This window comes from Epithele typhae (assembly GCF_022376455.1).
Source record: "Epithele typhae strain CBS 203.58 chromosome Unknown BXZ73scaffold_163, whole genome shotgun sequence".
NCBI lineage: Eukaryota > Fungi > Basidiomycota > Agaricomycetes > Polyporales > Epitheliaceae > Epithele > Epithele typhae.
The window spans coordinates 16,224-37,275 of record NW_025954354.1 but is presented as its reverse complement, the minus strand read 5'-3'; the positions used below and the strand labels follow the sequence as shown (position 1 = coordinate 37,275).

At 60.5% G+C, this 21,052-nt stretch overlaps 6 protein-coding genes across 6 annotated transcripts; 4 read left to right on the top strand and 2 right to left on the bottom strand.

Moving 5' to 3' along the window:
• Positions 1 to 1,111: 1,111 nt before the first annotated feature.
• BXZ73DRAFT_83150 (uncharacterized protein) lies at positions 1,112 to 1,771 on the top strand (the record flags this gene model as incomplete). The annotated part of the gene is made up of 1 exon (XM_048023866.1): positions 1,112 to 1,771. One exon carries the CDS (start codon positions 1,112 to 1,114, stop codon positions 1,769 to 1,771), a length of 660 nt encoding a protein of 219 aa, XP_047871125.1.
• A 1,191-nt stretch (positions 1,772 to 2,962) lies between these two features.
• Positions 2,963 to 4,588, bottom strand: BXZ73DRAFT_83149 (uncharacterized protein; the record flags this gene model as incomplete). Its single annotated transcript, XM_048023865.1, has 3 exons — positions 2,963 to 3,322; positions 3,434 to 3,862; positions 3,965 to 4,588. 3 exons carry the CDS (start codon positions 4,586 to 4,588, stop codon positions 2,963 to 2,965), a joined length of 1,413 nt encoding a protein of 470 aa, XP_047871124.1.
• Positions 4,589 to 8,726: 4,138 nt separating this feature from the next.
• On the bottom strand, positions 8,727 to 10,524 carry BXZ73DRAFT_108458 (uncharacterized protein; the record flags this gene model as incomplete). Its single annotated transcript, XM_048017159.1, has 3 exons — positions 8,727 to 8,761; positions 8,824 to 9,346; positions 9,412 to 10,524. The coding sequence occupies 3 exons, from the start codon at positions 10,522 to 10,524 to the stop codon at positions 8,727 to 8,729; spliced, it is 1,671 nt and encodes a 556-aa protein (XP_047871123.1).
• A 2,830-nt stretch (positions 10,525 to 13,354) lies between these two features.
• Positions 13,355 to 15,177, top strand: BXZ73DRAFT_108457 (uncharacterized protein; the record flags this gene model as incomplete). The annotated part of the gene is made up of 4 exons (XM_048017158.1): positions 13,355 to 13,934; positions 13,993 to 14,024; positions 14,086 to 14,268; positions 14,950 to 15,177. 4 exons carry the CDS (start codon positions 13,355 to 13,357, stop codon positions 15,175 to 15,177), a joined length of 1,023 nt encoding a protein of 340 aa, XP_047871122.1.
• Positions 15,178 to 16,213: 1,036 nt separating this feature from the next.
• On the top strand, positions 16,214 to 16,997 carry BXZ73DRAFT_57609 (uncharacterized protein; the record flags this gene model as incomplete). The annotated part of the gene is made up of 3 exons (XM_048021597.1): positions 16,214 to 16,379; positions 16,436 to 16,550; positions 16,601 to 16,997. The coding sequence occupies 3 exons, from the start codon at positions 16,214 to 16,216 to the stop codon at positions 16,995 to 16,997; spliced, it is 678 nt and encodes a 225-aa protein (XP_047871121.1).
• Positions 16,998 to 17,491: 494 nt separating this feature from the next.
• BXZ73DRAFT_57605 (uncharacterized protein) lies at positions 17,492 to 17,965 on the top strand (the record flags this gene model as incomplete). The annotated part of the gene is made up of 1 exon (XM_048021596.1): positions 17,492 to 17,965. One exon carries the CDS (start codon positions 17,492 to 17,494, stop codon positions 17,963 to 17,965), a length of 474 nt encoding a protein of 157 aa, XP_047871120.1.
• Between the last annotated feature and the right edge of the window lie 3,087 nt (positions 17,966 to 21,052).

The window sequence follows — 21,052 nt, the reverse complement described above, 5'->3', positions numbered from 1 at the left end:
CGCTGCTCGGGCGTTCAGGACGCGGGCCACGAACGGCGCGAGGGGGTATGCGCGGAGCGCCACGACAAGGGCGACACGAACGGCGTCCGATGCACACGTCCCCGAGGCTAAATCCGAAGTGTGCGCGTATGGTCCATGAGCTCAGGGGCGAAGGAGGAGCGCGAACACGACGCACCCAGATGAGCAAGTGCACGACGAAGCGCAAATCGTGGTCGCGGGCAGGCGGTCGTCCGAGATCTGTGGAGAACCGCGTGGGCATGGCACACAAGCGCGCACGCGCTCGGACAGGCGGACGCACCCGAGGAGGGCTTGCTGCAGGCGCGGGAGGCCTTCGGAGGTTGGCCAGCGCTGCGTCGCAGTCAGTGGCTGGCAAGGCACGGGAGACGAACCTCGAGCACCAGCATGCCCGACGCGGCTGCCGCGAAGTGGTTGTTCCACAGGAAGCGCCTCGCCCCCTTGCCCTGCTCGATGCCCGCGCTGCTGGTACCCAATCAGTGCCCTCCAGGCCAGAGACTTTCGGGATGGGGTGGGGACTCAAAAGGTCCCGGGCAGGGCCTGCATCGAGCCGCGCTCTTCCTGCGACACGCCTTTGTAGCGCAGCATGGAGCACGCGTGGACGACGAGGACGTCCCCGTGGCCGAACAACGCGCCCTGTGCCTGTGAACGTGCGAGGAGGCCCACGAGCGGGGTGAGGTCCGTCGTGAACGGATCTTACGGGAGCCTGCCGAGCCTGTCGGCGTGAAGCTTGAACGCGTCGAGCAGCACGCCTCAGCCGCAGATCCCGTGCTGGGCCTAATCTACAGCGAGCGGGTGCACGATCAGTGCATGGGCCACGATGTAGATGAGGAGCGAGGAGATGGAGCGGAAGAGAGGACGCACTGTGGATCCCGTACTTGGCCAGCTCTGCGCTGACGTCGTCGGGGCCATGGATGCTGAGAGCGCCGTCTTTGAAGAGGGAGCGGTCGACACGCTCAATGATGCCAAACTGTTTTATCCCGTCTGACCACTGCGTGCCGGATTGGGCAGATAGAACGTAGACACAGACACACCATTCTCATGCGTGGCCTCCAACTTGAGCGCCGCGATGTCCACTCCTATCGCATTGCACGCCATGCCCGTGAGGCCTGCCGTGAGCGCATTCCGCTGCCTGCTGTCAGTGGCAAGCTTGGGTGAGAACGTCGTGCGTTTCAAAGAGCGGGACGGCAAAGCTCGACGGAGCAGTCGAACCCTCATGGAGTTCTCCATCGACGCCCTTGGCAGCCGGGGCGACACGGGGAGAACGGCGCAATGCCACGTGTGCAGAGGCCCATCAGGATTCTCAGAGGAGGACTGGATGTGGGCATTCATGGCACTCACCTCAGCGTTCAGACCCCACCCATCGCCCGAATCCCTCGCCCTAACACTTGCAAAGGCAATTGGCCCATTGGTGGCGCTATCAATCGTCTTCATGGGGCGTGTCGAGGGCGCAGATGGGAGGAGGAGACAGGCGGCCCATATTTGGCGCCCGCGGCATCGCGATAGCGCGCAGCGTGGGCAGGCCCACCGCGTGACCGCGAGCCCGCCATGGAATGGCGCTATGGCTTCGAGGAACGCTCCCTCCGTCTCTTTCTCAACGCAAGGCGGGCACAATCCATCAGCGCGGTGCCCGCAGCCGGGCTCGAAGAACAGGTTGAGGTGCTCCAGGACCGTAGACGGGAGCGCAGCTGACAGTTTCGACTGTGTGGCGCGCCGAAGCATAGCAAACGAGGCTGGTGATGAGCGAGGCCTGTGAGAAAACCGGAAGCACGTATACTGACCCTGTAACTGACGGATCGCCCGCCGCCCTGCCTTTATATTCTCGCGTCTGCTTCCCCGTCTCGCCACGCGATTGCCTCCTGGCTCCTGGCTCCTCCCCGTCGCCTCTCCTGCCCGCACTCCCCGCTACCGCGAGCCTCTCCGAGGTCAAGCGCGTCCTCTAATCCGATCCCGCCTTTCTGCTCGTCTCCGACTCGCCCAACCTCCGCGCTCCGCGACCGTAACAATGTGTACACGATTGCAATTCTAGAATAAACAGTCCTCACATTGTCCCACGCAGATTGCGACATCGCGGCCGCATGTGAGGAAGTCCTCAGTGTGAGCAACAGCAGCTGGAGTAATACGCAGTAGGCCTCAGTACGGCGCGCTCGAGAAGAGTGCAAGACTATATAATCCGTGCCTGTAGCAATGCGCAATACTGCACCATTTTGAATTATTCGAACGTCATGCGTCACAAGCCCTCCGAAAGTTCGAAATATCTGGGGTCAGTCACGCATCACAAGCCCACAGTTCGAAATCGCTGGATGGGCGCTTCCCGGCATACGCATTAATTCGTTTCGTATGCCCGGAGCATTTTCGGCCTTCTGGGCGTGCTCTGTGCTAACCCGTGGCATAGATGAGTGCTTTTTTTCTCTAATGATGGTGCACCCAGCGTGTTAAAGACAGTCTGGTTCGAATATTTCAGGGTGGTCACGCCAGCCCGGCCCCCAGTTCGAATCCACCTGGCGTACTTGGGCTGTCACGCACCAAGGCCCGGTTCGAATAATTCGAAACGGTACAGTGGAATACAGCACAGAACGAGCAAAGTGGGATGAAAGTGAGTAAAGAAGTGCGCGTTCACCCTCAGCACGGCACGCTCGAGAAGAGCGCAAGACTGAGGGCAGCGCTGCGCGGGCGGGATGGTGTAAGTGACGAACGCGACTGACGGCTGCGGACTGGCGCGCGTGTATTTCAGCAGGAACGAGAGAACGCGAGGCAGGAAGAAAAGTAATAGTGTCGTAGGATAGACCGTGGCAGAGCGAAAGTCCGGGCGGCATCGAGATAAACATGGGCGCACATCGCGCGCACCACGCGGTGCGGGATCAGTGTGCCGCGAGCGTGGACGGCCAACGTCCGGCGACGTGCCGCTTGCGGGGCGCAGGTTGTGCTCCAGCACTCAGCGTGAGTGTTAGCACAGGCGCATCAATGGGTGCCCCCCGTTGGATAAGCTCGCGCAAGCGGTGCCTTCTTCACGCCCGATCTCGACCGCCGTCCGCCTTGTCCCAACGCTGTCAACCCGCCACCACCGCTCAACGCGCATTGGTCCATACTTCGCATCCTCCTCCCAGTCCTTCCGGTGCGTGAAGTCGGCCGCTCCAGCTCGGGGCCAAGACATCGCAATGGCGCGCAGCGTGGGCAGGCTCGTCGCGAACTCCTCAGGAATGAGGCCACGGCCTCGAGGAATTTCCTCTCTCTCTCGGGACACCCCTCTCCCCATCCCACGGGATGCCCGCAGCCCGCAAAAAGAAGAGATTGAGGTGCTCCAGCGCTGTCGACCGGAGTGCATCCAGCAGTGCCGACTGTGTGAGGCGTTGTGCGCAACAAAAGCATAGTCAGTGAGCCTGGTGAGAAGGGAGGGGTGCAGGAAAACTGGACTGACCTTGTAGATGACAGGCTTGCACTTTCCCTCTGTGACGGTGATCTCCAGGGAGCGCAGGCGCGGATTTCCCTGCAACAGGAAGGCCCACATCTGCCTCGCGTCGTCCGAATTGCCCGCCGGCGTCGGCGCACTCCACCGCGCCGGCTCCGGGTCGTTCAAGACGGCCCGCCGTGAAAACCCCCAGGGCGATAGGCCGGGTGGCGCGTACAAGGGGGGCGAGGAGCCGAGCGTCGTTCGTTTTGACGAGCGGTAAGCAGACCTCGCCCAGGGATACCAAGGGGACTTCTCCCAGGCGCTTGGCGCTTTCTGCAGGAACGCCGATGCAGCCTGAGATGCGGAGTTCCGCAAGGCGGAGGGGACTCCGGGAGCCATGTGCCGGCATAACCAGCGCCGCAGGAGGGCCACACCACTGCAGCTGAAGATGGCACGCTTTGACGTTGGCGCAGGCGTCAACGAGAACGGCGGCGATGCTGGGGAGGCAGCGGAGGGAAAGCTCCCTGACGGACGGGATAGTTACTGAGGGGTATGGACCAGGGATGGCCGGCCCGCCTCGTCGGATCTAAAGCGGAGAGTGCGCAGTCTCGGGGTGCAGGAGAGGGCGGTGACGAGGGCGGCGACGTCGATGGTGATGCTACGAAGCCAGGAGTTGGTGAGCTCGAAGCAGAGGGAGGTGAGGTTTGGGGCGGCCAGGACCATCGGGAGTTGCTGGACGGCCCACGGCCCCGTTCCAAGGAAGACCACCTGCTCGAGGCGGCCCATGGCGCCCAGTGGGACCAAGCCGCACTGCGGACTCTGAAAATGTCCGAGGTCGTCGAAGTAAAGGCGTTCGAGGCGTTCTGTCGCAGCAAAGAGGCGACTTATGTGGGCGAGGTCGGGGTCGGTGAGTCCACAAAGTTTGAGGCGGCGAACGTATCGACCGCGGCGGAGCTCGAGGAGGGGGCCGCTTGTCGATAGGACTTCGGACAAGGCCAGCACTTGGAGGCCGGTGGAAGGGGGCTTCTCGGGGATGTCGACGGTCAGCGATCTAAACGCATCGGGGACGTGCAAGAAATAAAGCCTTTTCGCTGTGTGGGACAGCGAGAAGGCATTTTGCCCATCCAAGAGCGCGAAGACCATGCACAGGAGCTCGTTGGGAAGGGAGAGGAGGCTGAGCATGTCTGAATGAAGGCCGTGTTCTGGGAGGGAGTCGTCGCAATAAAGCCGCTGCGGCAGGGGGGAGACGGGTGGGTTGGTGGAGGGGCGTGGTGGTGGGGCCGTTTATGCATCCGTCCCCTGGTTAGGCCACGTCGAGTGAAGAGTGCGGCTGAGCCGTCAGCGGTGTTCCTTTCTTTGCGCAGTCACGGCCAGAACAAAGGGGCCTTGCGGTGGGCAGGCTCTCGGGTAGCGAGGCATGCGGAGCTTGGCCCCCGGCGGGGATCGATTGCCGACCGGATGGGCGCTGCCACCCGGAGCCCGTCGGAATTCAACCCCCGGCGGGGCTCGATTAGCGACCGGACCGGGGCCGCCTGCTGGCATGCCGTGGGCGTAATCCGACCTCCGCCGGGGATGGCATATCGATGCCCATGGGCTTGCCGCCCACACGCGTGGCTCGAGCGGCGTTCCCCCATTCCCACTGTGGCTGAGAGCTAGCTGAGGCGCCGCCGAGCCTGTGGCCCGGGGGCGACGTATCGCGTATCGATGGGAGCGCTTTCCGAAAGGACTGGGCTTCGCGCCCCCTGCATTGTGGCCGCGGTCCCCGCTTGCCACGCGGCGATGAGCCCGTCAAGGGGTCTTCTTTGTCTTGGTCGACGCACGCTCGCGAAAGCCGGGCCTTTGTTCGCCTTTTGCAGTGCCGTCGCGCCCTGAGCATGGTCGCCCCGGCTGGCTGGCCCTCCGCTCTCGCCTCGGCAGACTGCCGCTGCGCTGTTCTTTGAGCGTCGCTCTGTGCGTAGGCCGGGGTGCCACAGACGGGCGACGGCTCTCGTGTCATAGCTGCCCATTCCACACAATCCCACGCAACGCACAGCGCGCGCGTGGGTCCCCGCCTCCCCTAGCTTGCGACTGACGCGATCTAGGCCTGTGCAGCATCGAGCAAAAGACCGACGCGCGGGTGGTTTGCCTTTCGACCGGGACGAAATGCGCCTGACAGTTCAAGAATCGGCCCATCAGCGATGCAGATGCTCAGCCGGATGAAATGCATGCTTTCTGCCAGCTTCTATCCGCATTTCCTCCCAGCAGGCGCCCTGCATTGCCCATCACGATGCGCCGTGGCAGCGCCGTTTCCCTATTCGGGCCCCGCGTATGCGTTGCTTCTTGCCGTTTGCCGGACGCCTGTGCGCCCACTCAGCCCGCCCCCCTCTGTGGCGACATCATGACCGGGGCCGCCGTCTTCAGCCCCTCTGAACGCGTCTTCAGCCCTCTAAAACCTTCTGAAGCCTGTGCGTTCTCACTGGGCTTCAACCACGCAACGCCCACGCATTGCCCACGTCTTTTCTCACCGCACCGCCACGTCGTTTGCGTCGCCCCCGCGTCCTCTATCTTGTCCCGCCACTGCCATGCGCCAAAGAACCGATAGGGGCGACGTCGGTTTGTGAATGCCTTTCCTCTCCATGCAGCACGCACGCCTTCTCCGAGCAGCGTGCATTCTGGGCTGTCGGGCAGCCCATGGGAAAGCGGCATCCATGTTATGGCCTGCTTCGCCGCCTGTCTGGTTACGAGCTTCGGCGCGCACCCACTACGGATGCCCAGCAAACGATCGCCCACCACCCTGCCTTTATGTACTGCTCCCACACCTACCGTCACGCTGCGCGATCGCCTCCTGGCTCCTCCCCGTCGCCTATCCTTCCCGTCTCCCCGCTACCGCGAGCCTCTCCGAGGTCAAGCGCGTCCTCTAATCCGATCCCGCCTTTCCGCTCGTCTCCGACTCGCCCGACCTCCGCGCTCCCGCGCTCCGCGACCGTAACAATCCATTGTTTGGTGAATGCTATGGCCTGCTCCGCCTATCCGTTTACGAGCGTCGTCGCGCACCCGCAACGGACCTCTTAGCATGCGATCGCTGCAGCCACTAATTAGTGTGCATGGTTCATACGCCTACCTCCGCATCCCTTCGGCACGCGATTGCCTCAGCCTCCCTCGTCATCCCCCGCATTTCCTTCCCTCCCGCTCTGCGAGCCATTCTTACACGCTTACGCCACCCGTACCCACCTAATCGACACCCTCTCCCGCGCACGTGCACCTACCCTTGTCCGCGCCCGCTCGACCTCGCCCGCGCTCCCGCGCGACCCCAACAGTGAACAGCGAACTGGCGGAAGGGTATGGATGCAGCCCAGTGTGAGGGTCTGCATACGCATGAGCAGCGGGAGGCGCGGCCATACGTATGAGCGGTGCGAGGCGCGGGAGCACATATGAGGACGGGAGCGAGGGCGCACATATGAGCGGTGCGAGGCGCGGGAGCACATATGAGGACGGGAGCGAGGGAACACATATGAGCGGTGCGAGGCGCGGGAGCACATATGAGCAGCGGGAGCGAGGGCGCACATATGAGCGGTGCGAGGCGCGGGAGCACATATGAGGACGGGAGCGAGGGCGTACGTATGAGCGGTGCGAGGCGCGGGAGCACATATGAGGACGGGAGCGAGGGAACACATATGAGCGGTGCGAGGCGCGGGAGCACATATGAGGACGGGAGCGAGGGCGCACATATGAGCGGTGCGAGGCGCGGGAGCACATATGAGGACGGGAGCGAGGGCGCACATATGAGCGGTGCGAGGCGCGGGAACACATATGAGCAGCGGGAGACGGGGTGCGCTGGTAAACGCAGGCGTGGCGGTGCTACATACGACCAGCAGTAGCAGCAACAGAGCGCCCGCTCATATGAGCTTATCCGAACGCCAGTAGCGGGGTATTTGGTCATTGATATGAACGCCAGTGGCGGGGTATTCTGTCGGCATGCGCTGGCTCCCCAGTGCTTTAGCTTTGTCATGTGCTACGAGACTATTGTGGGATGAAGGACGCATGTCCCTGCCCAGCTATAGTCACAGACAACGCGCACATATTCATTGTTAGCACATGCACCGAGCGTTTTACCCAATCGATCGCATCGAGCTACCGCTCGTAACGGAACTTGGCAGAGTAAAGCCCTAAACGCATAGAAGATCAGCAGCCGCACCCACGTACTTCATACGGGAGAGGCTCACCATCGAGGCCCCTCGTCAAGCCCAAGATCGTGCGTGAGATTAGCCCCCGCCAATCCTCTCCAAATGTCCCCCGGCCTGTTCGCCGCACCCTTGCCCTCTATCCACTTGCTCGTCTGCCCCCACCGCAGCTTGACGCTTGGTCATCAGTTCTACTAGGGTTAGATCATCTAGCGCCGCATGCGCCTGTCCGGTTTCAAAGCCGGGAGATCAGGCCGGGAGACACACAGAGAGCGCAACAACAGCGGGAGGGTCTCGACGCGGAGGGCCCCGTCGCGCGCCAGTCGTCCACCTTGGCGATGTTTGACGCGTGGCGGCGCTGGACAGCGGCGGCAAAGTGCAGAAAGAGATGGACTGGCTCGGACGAAGACCGGGGTACGGCGAGCAGAGGTTCCTGGCGTCGCGGAAGGTCGAACAGAGGAGCGGCAAACTTCGGGACGAGGAGGGGACGGACCATGTTTTCGCACACGCCGCCCTCGCCTCCTCCAGCCACCATCTCGGCATACCGGGGGCGGAAGGCAGGGGAATCTTTGGTGTCCCAGACACGCCTTGGGCCGGCCATGTTTGGACACGTGACGTTTTTAGCCACTGGTGGTTCGGAGGGCTGTGAGAAGCGGGAGGAAGTCGTGACAGTCGTCCGGGCGGGAGATCCTACTGGTCAACATGAGGGAGACGAGATGCACACACGACCCCCTTCAGAGAAAATGACAATAATGGGCATACAGGACGCGCGGGGCGGGGGATGCGGTCAAAATCCAGAGAAGGGTGCATAGACGGCGGTCGCGTTACATGAGGGTGCGCACGTATGATACATGCCTGGGCCGAGATCAGGAAGGAAACAATATCTGGGAATGTTCTGTTTGGAAGCACTTACATTTCTCCCAATCCTTCTCCTCCCTTGGCCTCGTTGTCGGGCCGCAGCGCCGCAGCCTCCAAGTCGTGATCAAAAACACAGCGCGCAACGTACGCGAGGAAACGATACATCCAGCTATCACGTCGCGCGACGGCGCACCGGAGCAGCGGCTCGCCACGCTTGAGGTACATACCGCGTCCAATTCTCTCCGCATTTCTCACCCACGCGCGCCCCCACTTCTGTCTTGTGTGCATTCCACACGTGTGCGCTACCGCCCATACCGACACCTCGCGGAATAGAACCCTGCAAACGGAACCGGTCAGCCCCCGCGTGCACGACAGACACGGAGCACGACCAGCGCTCACCGTCAAGGCTCCTCGCAGCGTCAAAGTCCGCGTGTTGGATGAGATCCCGCGCCCGCTCGCCGTCCTCCCGCCAGATCTCCACCAGTCTGCGTGTCGCACCCTCGCCCTCGACCCACCACCACCGCTCGTCGCGCGGGACCTCCTCCCGGAGCTGCCGTAGCCTCCGCAGCGTGGGGCGCACGAACTCGTTCGTCGGGCCCCACCGCCGCTCAGCGTCGTCCTCGCGCGCGAGCTCCGCCGCGAACTCTGTAGACAGGGCCGGCACGCGCCCCGCGTGAGCTTCCGGGCCGTCGAAAGCGCTCGGTGCAGGCAGACAGGAGCGCAGGGCGACGAGCCGGAGCGACGGGGCGGCGGCGACGAGCCGCTGCGGGAGCGAGAGGAGTGCCTCGACGCGGCGGACCTCTGTCGCGCGCTGGTCGTCGACCCTGGCCATGCTAGTGACCGACCACGAGTGCGTGGGCGGCGGGAAGTGGAGGGTGAGGTGGACGAGCGACGACGCATGCAGCGCGGGCAGCAGCGAGTCCTGGTCGTGCGAAGCCCGGGGATAGTCAGGGGCGTGGAGAAAGGGCGCGGGGTAGAAGGACGTACCACGTAATCGCGCACCTTGCACCTTGCAACTGTGACCTCGAGAGAGCGGAGGTGGGGCACCGCGCCGCCCAAGGATTTCCATACGTGCTCCGGTTCGGTCAAGACGGGGTCCATCTGCAGTTTAAGAGTGAAGGGCTGGGTTGCTTCGAACAGCGGGAGTAAGTTGAGGACCGCTATGCCTGATAGTGACGCCAAACTGTTCCCTAACGATACAGAGTTGACGCGTCCAATGCGTCGGGCGGTGTCTTTGGTAACGACAGCGCGCGATCGAATAACGAGCTCCTTGAGGTTGGTAGGCCACTGGTCATCCGCCCCCAGAGATAATATCGGGTTCTCGCCATACAGCCACAGCGACAACGTGAAGAGATTGGGGCACAGCGTCACGAAATTCGCGGCCACCGCTGAGGAGCATGTGAGGGAGAGGTGGCGGATCGAGGGAAGGCTTTTATCGGGTGTTCCGAAGGTGTTCAGTAGCACGGGGACATAGTTGAAGTCGACGGTACAAGTGTGTATACTCGGGATTGAGGCAAGGACGGATACGAGTTCCGCGAGCCCGGAAGTTTGATAGTCGGAGTCAGCCAACTCGAGTGTTAAGGATGCAATGTTCGAGCTTGCAAACATGGCTTGCAGAATAGATATCGTCTCAAAGGTGATAAATAGCAGACACGCTTGCTTGAGATAGCGCATTGCACCAATGATTCGGCTGAGAACTTCTTCATCTTCTCCGATGAAGTATTCGAAGTTCCAGAGCTCGATGGTGCGGAGGTTGGAGGCGTGGCTGAGAAGTTCGTGCAGAATCGGTACGTCGGGTCGTTCAAAGAACGACGTGGTGAAGTGGTGGAGATAGTGGACGCGCGGGACCTGAGAAAGCGGCTCTGGTGCGCGCATGTAGTCCGACAGGGCGCGAGCCTCAGAGGAATCGCCTAGATCGGGCACCGATCCGTACGTGTCTCTGCTCCAACGCAGACTGGCGAAGGCGTGGGAGATAGCGAGTCGATACGCGCGTTTGGATGTGTACGCCATCGCGAGTGCCTCCGTGCGGTCCAGGAGGGAGAAGATTTCGAAGAGAACATCGTCGTTCAGCGAGAGGAGGGGGGTGGAAACCACATGCATGTTCCAGGTTTGACGACGTGCCCGGGGTAGATCTTCAGGATGGATACTGGCGCGCGGTGTCGCTGAGCAGCCGGGGAGGGAGGGAGAGGAGAAAGAGTACCAGGCCATCACACGCAAATCACGCGTCTGTGACTCGCGAGTGGCGGGACTTGGGGACGGCGTCTACGTATCTTCTCCTCAACCTCGTCGGCTTCCTTTCCCCTCTCATCCGCACTGTACATTCTGTCTTCCACCCTGTAAACTCGGCGTCTTCAAAATTCCCAATTCGCTCAGCGACCGACGGTCCAACTCTCGCCTTTCAATGGCCCCCATAGGCCTCAGGATCAGGTTATCGCTGTCGCTGGATACGGGGGATCGTAAGCACTCATTTCTACGACCTCCCAGGCGATGAACATGTGTGTTGGAAGCCTCCTTCCCCTGGTGCGTTCCCTTGCCCTCGTTCATCGCGCCGACTACGCACGTTTTCATCAGCGTCCCTGCGCGCCGTCAAGCCCTCTTTCTTTGCTGCACCTCCAGCTCGACTTCCGGACCTTACGTGGCACCTGTCACGCCTTCTGCAAGGTCGGCGACGACGACAAGTGTCCCGTCGCTGCGCTACAGCTCCGCTCCGTGGCCTCGCCCGGACGATCTCCACGTTCGGCCCTCTCTCAATCGCCGCGCTCTCGTCGTGCGCGCCCGCGCCTATACATACCGACAAGGTGTCCATTTAGGTCGGAGGGTGCGTCATGTGGCTGAACCAACGGCGGGTCGAGGAATGGGCGCAGGCACGAGGTCCGCGAGAGCGGGCTCATCGAGAGCAAGTGCGGTCGTCGATCCGGGAATGACGCTGGATGGTGAGTGCTCCCGCGTTGGTTCTTGCACGGTTCCGCGGTACCGACCCTGGTGCTTCCCCGACAAGAGTCGCTACGCTCTGTACTAGTAGACTACAAAGTCAATGCGATGATTCCCTTCTCCGATACGCTCCGCAGAGGTTACCCCATCGGTCCTCCTCCGGCCAAGTTCAAACGGTCTTCGAACTGCTACCCCTTCCTGAGTCGGGGCTAGGAGAGCATCATCGGAGTACCCATGGGGGTTTCGATCCGGCGGGTGAGAGATGGACATGCCGTTTGGTTGGATCGATCAATAGGAAAGAGGGTAAAAGCATTTTAGAAGCGTCTGCTGAGGGCGTAAGTATGAGCTCCGATCGTTGAGGATCTACACTTGGACGTTGGCGCAAGTAAGCAGTCAACAATGGGAACACCAGTATTACTGTAGCGAATACAAACTGCGTTCTTGCCTTACGACATCCTGGCCGTCGCTCGCTCCTCTCCCGCTGCAGCGCCGCCAGCCGCTCCTCCAGCCTTTCGAGTCGCGCGCCCATCGCCGCGAGCCCGTCCTCGAGCGTGGCGAGCCGCCGGGCCTGCGTTGTACCGGCGTCCTCATCCCCACCGTCGTCCGGCTCGCTGGGGTCTGCCGGGCGTGAATTTGCTCGCTAACTGGATGTTCGGCGGCCACTTGGGCACGTACATCACGCATAGGGAACCGTCTGGGAGGGGTTCAGCGCAGTATTGCCTCCTTTGTGGCCGTAGAACCACGAACGACCGCATGAGCGTCATCTCCTCGCGCGCGTCGCAGACGATAACTAGAGTCAAAAGGCGCGTCAGGATGGGGCCTATGGGGTCGGGGCCGGAGGGGGATTCGTCGGACGAACCGTGGCAGGTGATGCAGAGCCAGCACTCGTCCATGCACGTGTACTTGCGTCCTGCAAACCACACACGACCATCCCGTGTGTAGGCTAGCATTACGAAGGTACTTAGAGGCTCTGGCATGAATTCATCATCATCATCATCATCATCATCATCATCCCGTGTGTAGGGGTGCGGGAACAGACCCGGGTGGCGGGGGAGTGGAAGGGTTCTCGGGGACGTTGAGTCCCGCGCTCCGCCTCGCTGCGAACACTGAACGCCGAGGTGCGGGCTCACAAGAACAGAATGAATACCTTGGCGTGAAAGATCAAAACATCAACTCCTCCTCCTCCTGTGGCGTCATGTCTCCGCCAATCTCCACCCTCACTCTCCCGTGCACCACCTATGCCTGTCTGGGGTGGCGACGCACATACCCCACGAAAGCCGAGGATACGGATGCTCCGGAAACATTCAAGAAAAGAATGGCGCAGATGTTCCCGGGTATCTTTCAGGCTGAGGGCACGAAAAGGGGCGGATGAGGAGACGATGCAATGAACCATGTCAAGCAGACGCACCGAAGTGACCAGGAATCTTCGCCTCCGCATCGCCGGTAAGGTGTGCGAGCAATGGTTTCCCTCTCCGACGACAAGTTAGATCCACCTAAGATGGCACGCTGCGATGTATTGCGTCGGTGCTTGAGACTACTTTGAGCCAGCCGGAAAGCAAGTCCGCGCGAGACTGGTTCGCGCCGAGCGATGTTCCCGTGTGCAGGAAGCGGGGACCTTCAGAGAGCAGTCCTACGTCGCCCAGAGAGTGGAGAGAAGGGGACAATGGGAGAAAAGGAGAAGGAGAGAAGAGATAGAGGCTGATTCAGACATTGACGCCCTTGTGCACGTGTTCCCCCCCGCCACCCCTGGGCCCTGGCTGAACCCGGCCCCTAAGCATCTGGCCGAGATGGGGCTCTTTGCCTCTCTCCTTCCTCCTCGTCCTTTGCGCTACCGCACCCGACCGCCAGGCAGCTCAAACCTCCGCCCTTAGGTCGCCAGCAAAGTCTCCAGAATATCTGCTCGACGGCCGACCTCGGGCTCCGACTCATCCGATCATCATACACTGAACGGTAGTGACTATTCTCTTCTTCGCCCTCGTAGTTTTGGAAGTCCCCGAATATGAACCACTATTCGGGCCTCCTCTCTCTCGACGATGACGTCCTCCTCGCGATTTTCTCCTTCCTGGATTCCAAGGCGGCGCTGGCCACAGCTTCCACCTCCAAACGGGCCTATAGTCTCGCCATCTCTCGCGTCTTCGCCGACCTATCCTGGAGTACAGTCTGCTTTTCGGAAGACGAGGACGGCTCTAGAGCCCTCGCCTTTTCGCGCTACATGTGCGCACCTGAACTACCCCACGTCCAACATCTCCGCCATCTCGCCCTCGGCAACGCTATGAAACCGGTCGAACTGCCACCTCTACACGATATTCTTAGTCAAACCTCCAATCTCCGCACCATCGACATCGAAAACTTCGAGGACTTCCTCCACCCCGACGGGCACAGAGTCATCCAAACGATCGGCGCGATGCCCCACCTCGAGGAGGCACATCTGCAACGTATCGAACCCAAGGCGGTTTCTGGACTTCCAGTCATGTTATCTAGTCCGAACCTCACCACTTTGACACTGGGCTTTTCCTTCGCCCACTACAGCGGTGGGGAAGACGCGGATTTGCTGGCGCGAGTTCAAGGACAACCTCACCGTGAGTTTACCGACTGCTGCTCACGTCTACGTCTCTGAACTACCTTAGCGGCTCACAGACACCCCTCTTCGCCGCGCTCCCATCGCTACCGTACACCCACCTCGACTTCCAGATCAGGCACAGCTAATATCGCATCAACGAAACATCCGAGGCCGACACGTCGCGCATCGCCGGAGCGACCCGCGTCGCCTTCCTGAAGCCTCTGCCTGGTGAGCATGCGCGGACGATCCCTACCCTTCGCGTCCTCGCGCTCTCGTCGTGCAAGCCCATGCTCACCCGCCACGACACCGATGAGGGCCGCGCTGGGCGCACGGACGCGCAGACTACTACAACGGTATCTCTGAGAGGCTGCGGTGCGGGAGCACGAAGGTTTGCGGGACAAGCGATGGTGGTGGATCTCGAGGGGCAGGCGCCTGCGTGGGACACGGCAGAGATCTGGAGGGAGGACGGGGAGAGGGCGCGCGCGTTGATCGAGGGGTCGTCGACGACGCTGGGTGGTGGGTTCTCTCATTACCGCTTCTGCGAGCCTTGTGTACTAATTCCGCACGTTGCCAGGGTTCTTCAGCGACAAGTGCCGCCGTGTCATATAGTGCACTTCTTCTGTGCACCGTCCGCGATGTCGTTCGGTCAGAATCGCTGGCTCGATTCGCGATCAATGTTGGGCAAACACCGCATGCTCGGATTCGACAGGGATGACCGCTTCACCTTTCTACATCAAAGCACGGGCAGCGGCTCGGGAAAGTCTGGGCAAAGTGTTCCAGAGCGTCATTGCGTGCCGCGCAGGCGATGAAACGACCAAACAACCGGTGACCGCCGATGGCGGATGACGGACTGGGTGTGGAAGGAAGGCGTAGTGTGTCGGGGGATTCCGATGGTGTCATGTGCGAGGGCGGTTTGGCACCTCGGTGATCGCTACTATTCACAGGATATGTTCCGGTAGACGTGGGGTACGTCGAGTTCAAGTACGTCCGTTCCGATTGCAGCCTGTCAATGGTTCACTCGCGACCCGTGGCAGCACCACGCGGTGTCCGCTCTCGGGTACACGAACGAGGGCGTCGCCGCGTACGTCTACCCGAGCGCGAAGTACGGGAGCGTCCCGCTGTTCCGGATGTACTCGACGTCGGCGTCGGACCACTTCTATACGACCGACGTGGACGAGAAGCACAGGGCGGTCGCGTCGTTGGGCTCCTCGGACGAGGGAGTTGTCGGGTACGTGTACCAGGTGAAGGTCGCGAACTGTTAAGCATGTTATGGTGAGTGAGAATGATGCCGACTGTGATCTACGACTACGGATTGCTGACTCGAAAATCTTAGGAGCTATTCTGTTTTCGAGTGTGGAGTATCTATCCCTCTTTCGTACATTAGGTCACGCCCATGCTGAAACGGTCCAGCTGGGCATTGGCAGTATTCTTCGAGCCAGTGCGTGGACGCACTTCTTTCATATTGTATGCGTACCCAATCCCCTCTCTTGAGCATTCGGTCACGACAAGCACAAACTACGTGTACGCAGAGCACTGCGCGGGCAGTGAAAAGTCGACGGGATGCGAAGGGAAACGGCATCGATTGACCGAACGCGCGAGTACACGGAGAAGGGAGGAGGCAGAGGGCCAGAGCGCGTGCACGGGCGTGGACCAGGTCGACTGAGAAGGACGGCGGGATTGGTGCTTCCTATCAACGCGGAACTTGTGGACGAGCAGCGCGGCAATATGATCGCAGCATGCCCTAGGGCTCGCCGGCTATCTCCGCCTCGCGCGCTCCCTCATCTGTGAGCACCGGTCCCTGCCATCTGTTCCACCAACCCCCATGTCGCTCTCTAAGCTGACGCGGCGCATGCGCAAGTTCCGCAATAAGAACACACCAGCACAGTCAGATGGATCCAGAGATGCGTCAGCGACCTCCAGCACATCCGCAGTGATCTCGACAAATACTCCATTCGATGCAGTCGCCGAAGGGACCGTAGTCTCGCGACACGTCGAACTCCAACAAAGCACCGATTGTGCTCCGCTGCTCTCGCGCGAAGTTCAGATCCCAGTCCTCGAACCGGCCCCAGAACCTGACATCAACATACCCAAACGGAGCCTTCCCGTCGCGACTGCACCAATTCTACACGCTATGGACAGCGCACTCGTGGAGCTTGCGCCCATCCAAGACAAGCTCAACGCTGGATCAACGCGCTCTCCAAGCTCACCGAACCCTCTCAGTACGTCCATACGAGCTCGACGAGGCACATTTCCTGATGACGTGTTATGTGCGCAGAAGAACGAGGTGAGCAGTTCGCCATGCTCGCCAATCGGGGCTATGAAGCTGTGTCGAGCGATGTCGGGGCTCTGGCAGCTTCAGATGTCGCGCAGAAGATTGAGCGCGGCATCCAACGCTTCGCCGACAACATCCCATGGCTCATGAAAAGTCTCGACGAGCTCGCGAAGATCCATCCCGCTGTTACAGGTCAGCTGTACCGCTCTCCGCTTTCAGAGTGCAGCGTTGACTTTTGTCCCACACAGTGGCTGTTCTGGCTTTCAAAGCCGTCTACTACCTGGAGTCGACGCGCCAGGAGAATGACCAAAGGGTCATGACCTTGTATGTGACCATGAAAGACATGATGGTCGCCATGGTGCAGTACGTGCTCGCTGATATCGCTGCGCGATGACATTGCTGATTGTAGATAGACTCAAAGACATAGAGAGCACCTCCCATCGAGGGCTCGATGGACAAACGATCGAGGATCGGCTGGAGGCGCTCTCGAAACAGACGGCGGCAGATATCAAAGCGTGCGCCAACTTGTGCGACACGTTCCTCAAGAAGCGCACCTTGGCGCGCGTCTTCAAAAGCCCTATATGGGCCGACAGGTTGGCATACTGGGTCGATGTCTTCACCGAGCGGAAGGGTGACTTCGAATTCGCGCTCGCCATGCATTCCGCGACTACGGTGTCCGACGTGAAGCGCCAGAACTACGAGATGAGCACGAAGTACTTCCAGGCGCTTTCCCCCCGCTGGCGACACAAGACTCACGTTTTGCCGCAGGCTGGACGTCATCCTCGCGCTCTTCAACAAGTTCGCGCCTGAGTACGAGCGCAAGGTTGAGAAAGCGATCAGCGAGGCCGGTGGCTTTACCGCTGCGCGCAAAGACGACGAGGTCCTCAAGTCCCTCATCGCGATCTCCGTCCCGATGGGCCCCGACGCACCTGGCGCCGACCAGCCGGCGCATCTACGATTCACCGAGGTCCCCGCGCCCGAAGCGCAAGGGCCCGCAGGTGCAGGCGCGGGTGGGCGCCGCGAGATCGTGGGCATTGAAGGCGCGCGGGGCAAGTCGGACGGCACGTCGTTTGATGAGCTCAAGGCTGAGCTGCGCGAAAACGTCGACGACGCGCTCGAGCGCAACTTCGAGACGTTCACGGGGAAGTTTCAGCTCCAAATCGGCATCCTCCAGGACCCTCTCGAGCGGTACATTCGGGCGGAGAACGACAGGGTGATTGACGCGGTCACAGGGGCGATGGTGCGTGATTCGAATGAGCGAGTGGACAGCGCACTGACGTGCAGACAAGAACTGGCGGGGAAGCATGCCCGAGTGCCACCACTGCAGTGTGGTGCCGCTCTTCCGCTTGTACAACCAAAGCGCCAAGGACCACTTCTACACCACCAGCGCGCAGGAGCGCGACAACGCCCTGGTGTCGATCGGGTACGGCAACGAGGGTATCGCGGCCTACGTCTTCCCCGAGGCCGTCAACGGCGCCATCCCGCTCTACCGCCTCTATAGCGCGGGCAGAAAGGACCACTTCTACACCACGAACGCGCAGGAGCGCGACAACGCGGCGTCCAAGATCGGGTACACGAACGAGGACATCGCCGCGTTCATCTACCCGGACGCGAGGCACGGGACTGTCCCTCTGTACCGGATGTCCTCGCCGTCGGCGTTGGACCACTTCTACACGACGAACGCGGTGGAGAAGGACAACGCGGTTTCAAAGTTGGGCTACTTGGACGAGGGAATTACTGGGTACGTGAACCCGGGGAAACACGCGCAAGGCTGCTGAGCGTGCCACGGTGAGCGAGCACGTCACCAACTGTACCGCACGACCAACGCTTGCTAACTTGAATATCACAGGAGCTGGATCGCCTCTAGTGGGGCATTGAAGAGACACCGAAAGTCTCCATCGAACTTGTATGATGTTGCGGGTACGCCCTTGTATCGTCTCCGATTGGTACCTTCGCACTCGCTACGGACATGTCAAATCTAGTGTTTCGGTATCATGCGATTCATGCAATGTTTTCCACCTGCGAGGCGGTCATGAAGAGTGGTCGCCGTATTTATCACCGTATTCAGCATCTTCCACAACGTTCATCTCATGTGTTAATCATTCACCACCCTTTGGAAGTTCGCATTCTTCTCTCCTGTCGCGATGAATCTCATCGATGCGGTCGGCGTCACCAATGCCACTTCGTTTCTAATTCATCCGTGACGTCCGAGGAGTTTTCTGGTTCGTCCTCAAGAGCGTATCTCGAGACTGAATTTGATCTGAGTCCGGATCGTAAGCGACATTGCAATAATATGCCCGGGATCCGGCAGGACAGTGTCATGCTATCTATCCTCCATCTTAGACCTCCAGGGTAATGGACAATGGGAGATATCGCCCGTGTACCTTTAATAGTCTCGTCCAACCCACGACGCTGCGCTTCACTCCCTCGGCTCGGAAAGGGAACGCTGGCGCGGGCGGAGCGCGAGCCGCGGGGTCAAAAGCGGCTGACGGCGGTGCCCAAGAAGACACCTGCAGCGCGGCTGATCACCGGGACGTGAAATCGCAGCGGCACCCAAGTACAAGTGCTCACCGTCAAGACCAGTCCGGATGCGAGCGCTCGATGAGCGTGCACGCGCTCTCACCCAGTTCCCGCCAGGTCTCTACGAGCCGTCCCTCCTGGATCCACCGCCGCCGCACGTCCCGCACGTTCTCGCTGTGGCCACGCCCGCAGTCGCGCGACTGTCGCATCGTCTCTGTATACTCTTCTTGCTCTTGGCGGATCCCCGCTGGGAACGCGATCCGCTCCGAATGAGCGGTCAATCGTGACGAAAGTGCACGAAGCGGAATGATACGACCCCTAAGCGAGGATGCGGGGCGACGGGAGGGAGCGGGTGACCATGCTGTCGGGTTCAGGTCTCATCCATGCCGCCAGGAAGGTGACGTGGAAGAAGAAGCGAGAGGGGCTCCAGCACGGCCAATAGGTATATATATCTACGGAAAGTCCCATCAGAGATTCACAACAAGGTTGACAGCTCGTAAGAAGACTACTCACCGTGAACATCGGCAGGTCGCAGTCGACGAGCTCAATGGTGAGGTGAGAGACCTGGGCTAAGGCGTCTAGGAAAATAACGTTGCCCATACGAGGTCCCCGTAGAAAGGTGGACGAAACGTCGCTCGAGAAACGGACCGAACGAGGTGGATGTGCACAAGAAGAAGACCAGCTCGCGAAGAGAAGACCATCTATGCTCGTCCCACCCAACGTTCGTCCCCCACCCGTTGTGGGGATGGCAACACACTACGGGCGGGACGTCCATAGTGTTGAGACGGAACCGGTGTAAGCGGCGGGTGCAGGGGACCTGGGACACCGGTTCACGTCCGCGCGTGTTTAGACTCGCAAAACGCTTGTGCTTGCGGATCGTTGTCTTTCCCCGCCTCAGAGTCCCTACCGCAGTACAGGCCCGAGGAGACATTGGGGATAGCGACACGATAGGGGAGACGGGAAGCGTACGACACTGAGAGGACATCGGTGTGCTTTTTGGGAGAAAATCGTGGCCTTTCTGAGGGAAAGGAGCGTCGTCGTCAAGTGATGGAAGAGAGTCTTCCTCGCTGAGGTGCGGGTTCACAAGGACAGAGGGAATGCGTTTGCGCGGAAGCTCGCTGATGGTGTAGAACGCAAGAGATATATATCCGAGGTTAAAGAAGACATACCACGTCCCCTGTCGTACGCCCGTTGCATCCACCCCAGCTGTCCGCCACTACCATTCACCTTCTACCCTGCCAACCTCCACTCTCGCTCTCCCACCACCTGCGACTGTCCGGAGTGGCGACGCAAAGATTCCACGGGAGCAGGGAGGTGAGGGATGGATGCCCCGGAGAAATTCAGGGGGAGAATGGTCCGGACATCCGTCCTGAATACACGAATGGGGGCGGATGAGGGGACGACGCAACGAACCGGCAGGGCAAGCAGACGCACCAGAGTGATCAGGAAGCTCCGCGTCTACCTCGTCGGTAAATTTTGCGAGCAACGACTTCCCTCTCCGGCGACGAGAGTTAGATCGGCCTGAGGTGGTACGCTGCGATGGGTTGCGGTGATGCTTGAGACTACTTGGCGCCAGCCGGAAGACAAGTCCGCGCGGGACTGGTGAGCGCTGAGCGATGTGCCCGTGTACAGAAAGAGACGACCGTCAGCGCGGGACAGAGCGGCCTCATGTCGACGAGAGAGTGGAGAAAAGACGACGCCCGGGAGAGAAGGAGTGGGAGGAGAAAAGAGAAGGGGAGATTGACGCCTGGCTCAACGCCTGGGACGGCGCGCTCAGTTGCCTCTTGAGTCTCCTTCCTCCTCTTCCTTCACACTATCGCGCCACACTGCCAGGCGGCTCAAAGCCACGTTCTTAGGCCGCCATCACCGATTCCGGGCTCCGACTCATCTAATAATCAATCATATACTGAACGGTACTGTTTTCTCCTTCGCACCAATCGGAGTCTCTCTAACGTCTCCCAAGATGAGTCACCCTTCGGGCCTGCTCTCTCTCAACGACGACGTCCTTCTCTTGATTTTCTCTTTCCTGGACTCCCAGACGGCGCTGGTCACAGCTTCGACCTCCAAACGCGCCTACAGAATTGCCATCTCTTGCGTCTTCGCCGACCTATCCTGGGGTAGAGCGTTCAATGCGGATAAAGAGGATGGCTCCGAATCGCTCGCCCTTTCGCGGTACATGTGCGCACCCGAACCACTGTCCCAAGTACCCCGCATCCAGCATCTCCGCCATCTCGGCCTCGGTCACGGCATACACGAAGTTGATCTTCCTCCTCTTCGTACCCTCTTTTGTCAGGCATTTAACCTCCGCACCATCCAAATCGTGAACTTCGAGTTCTTCATCGATG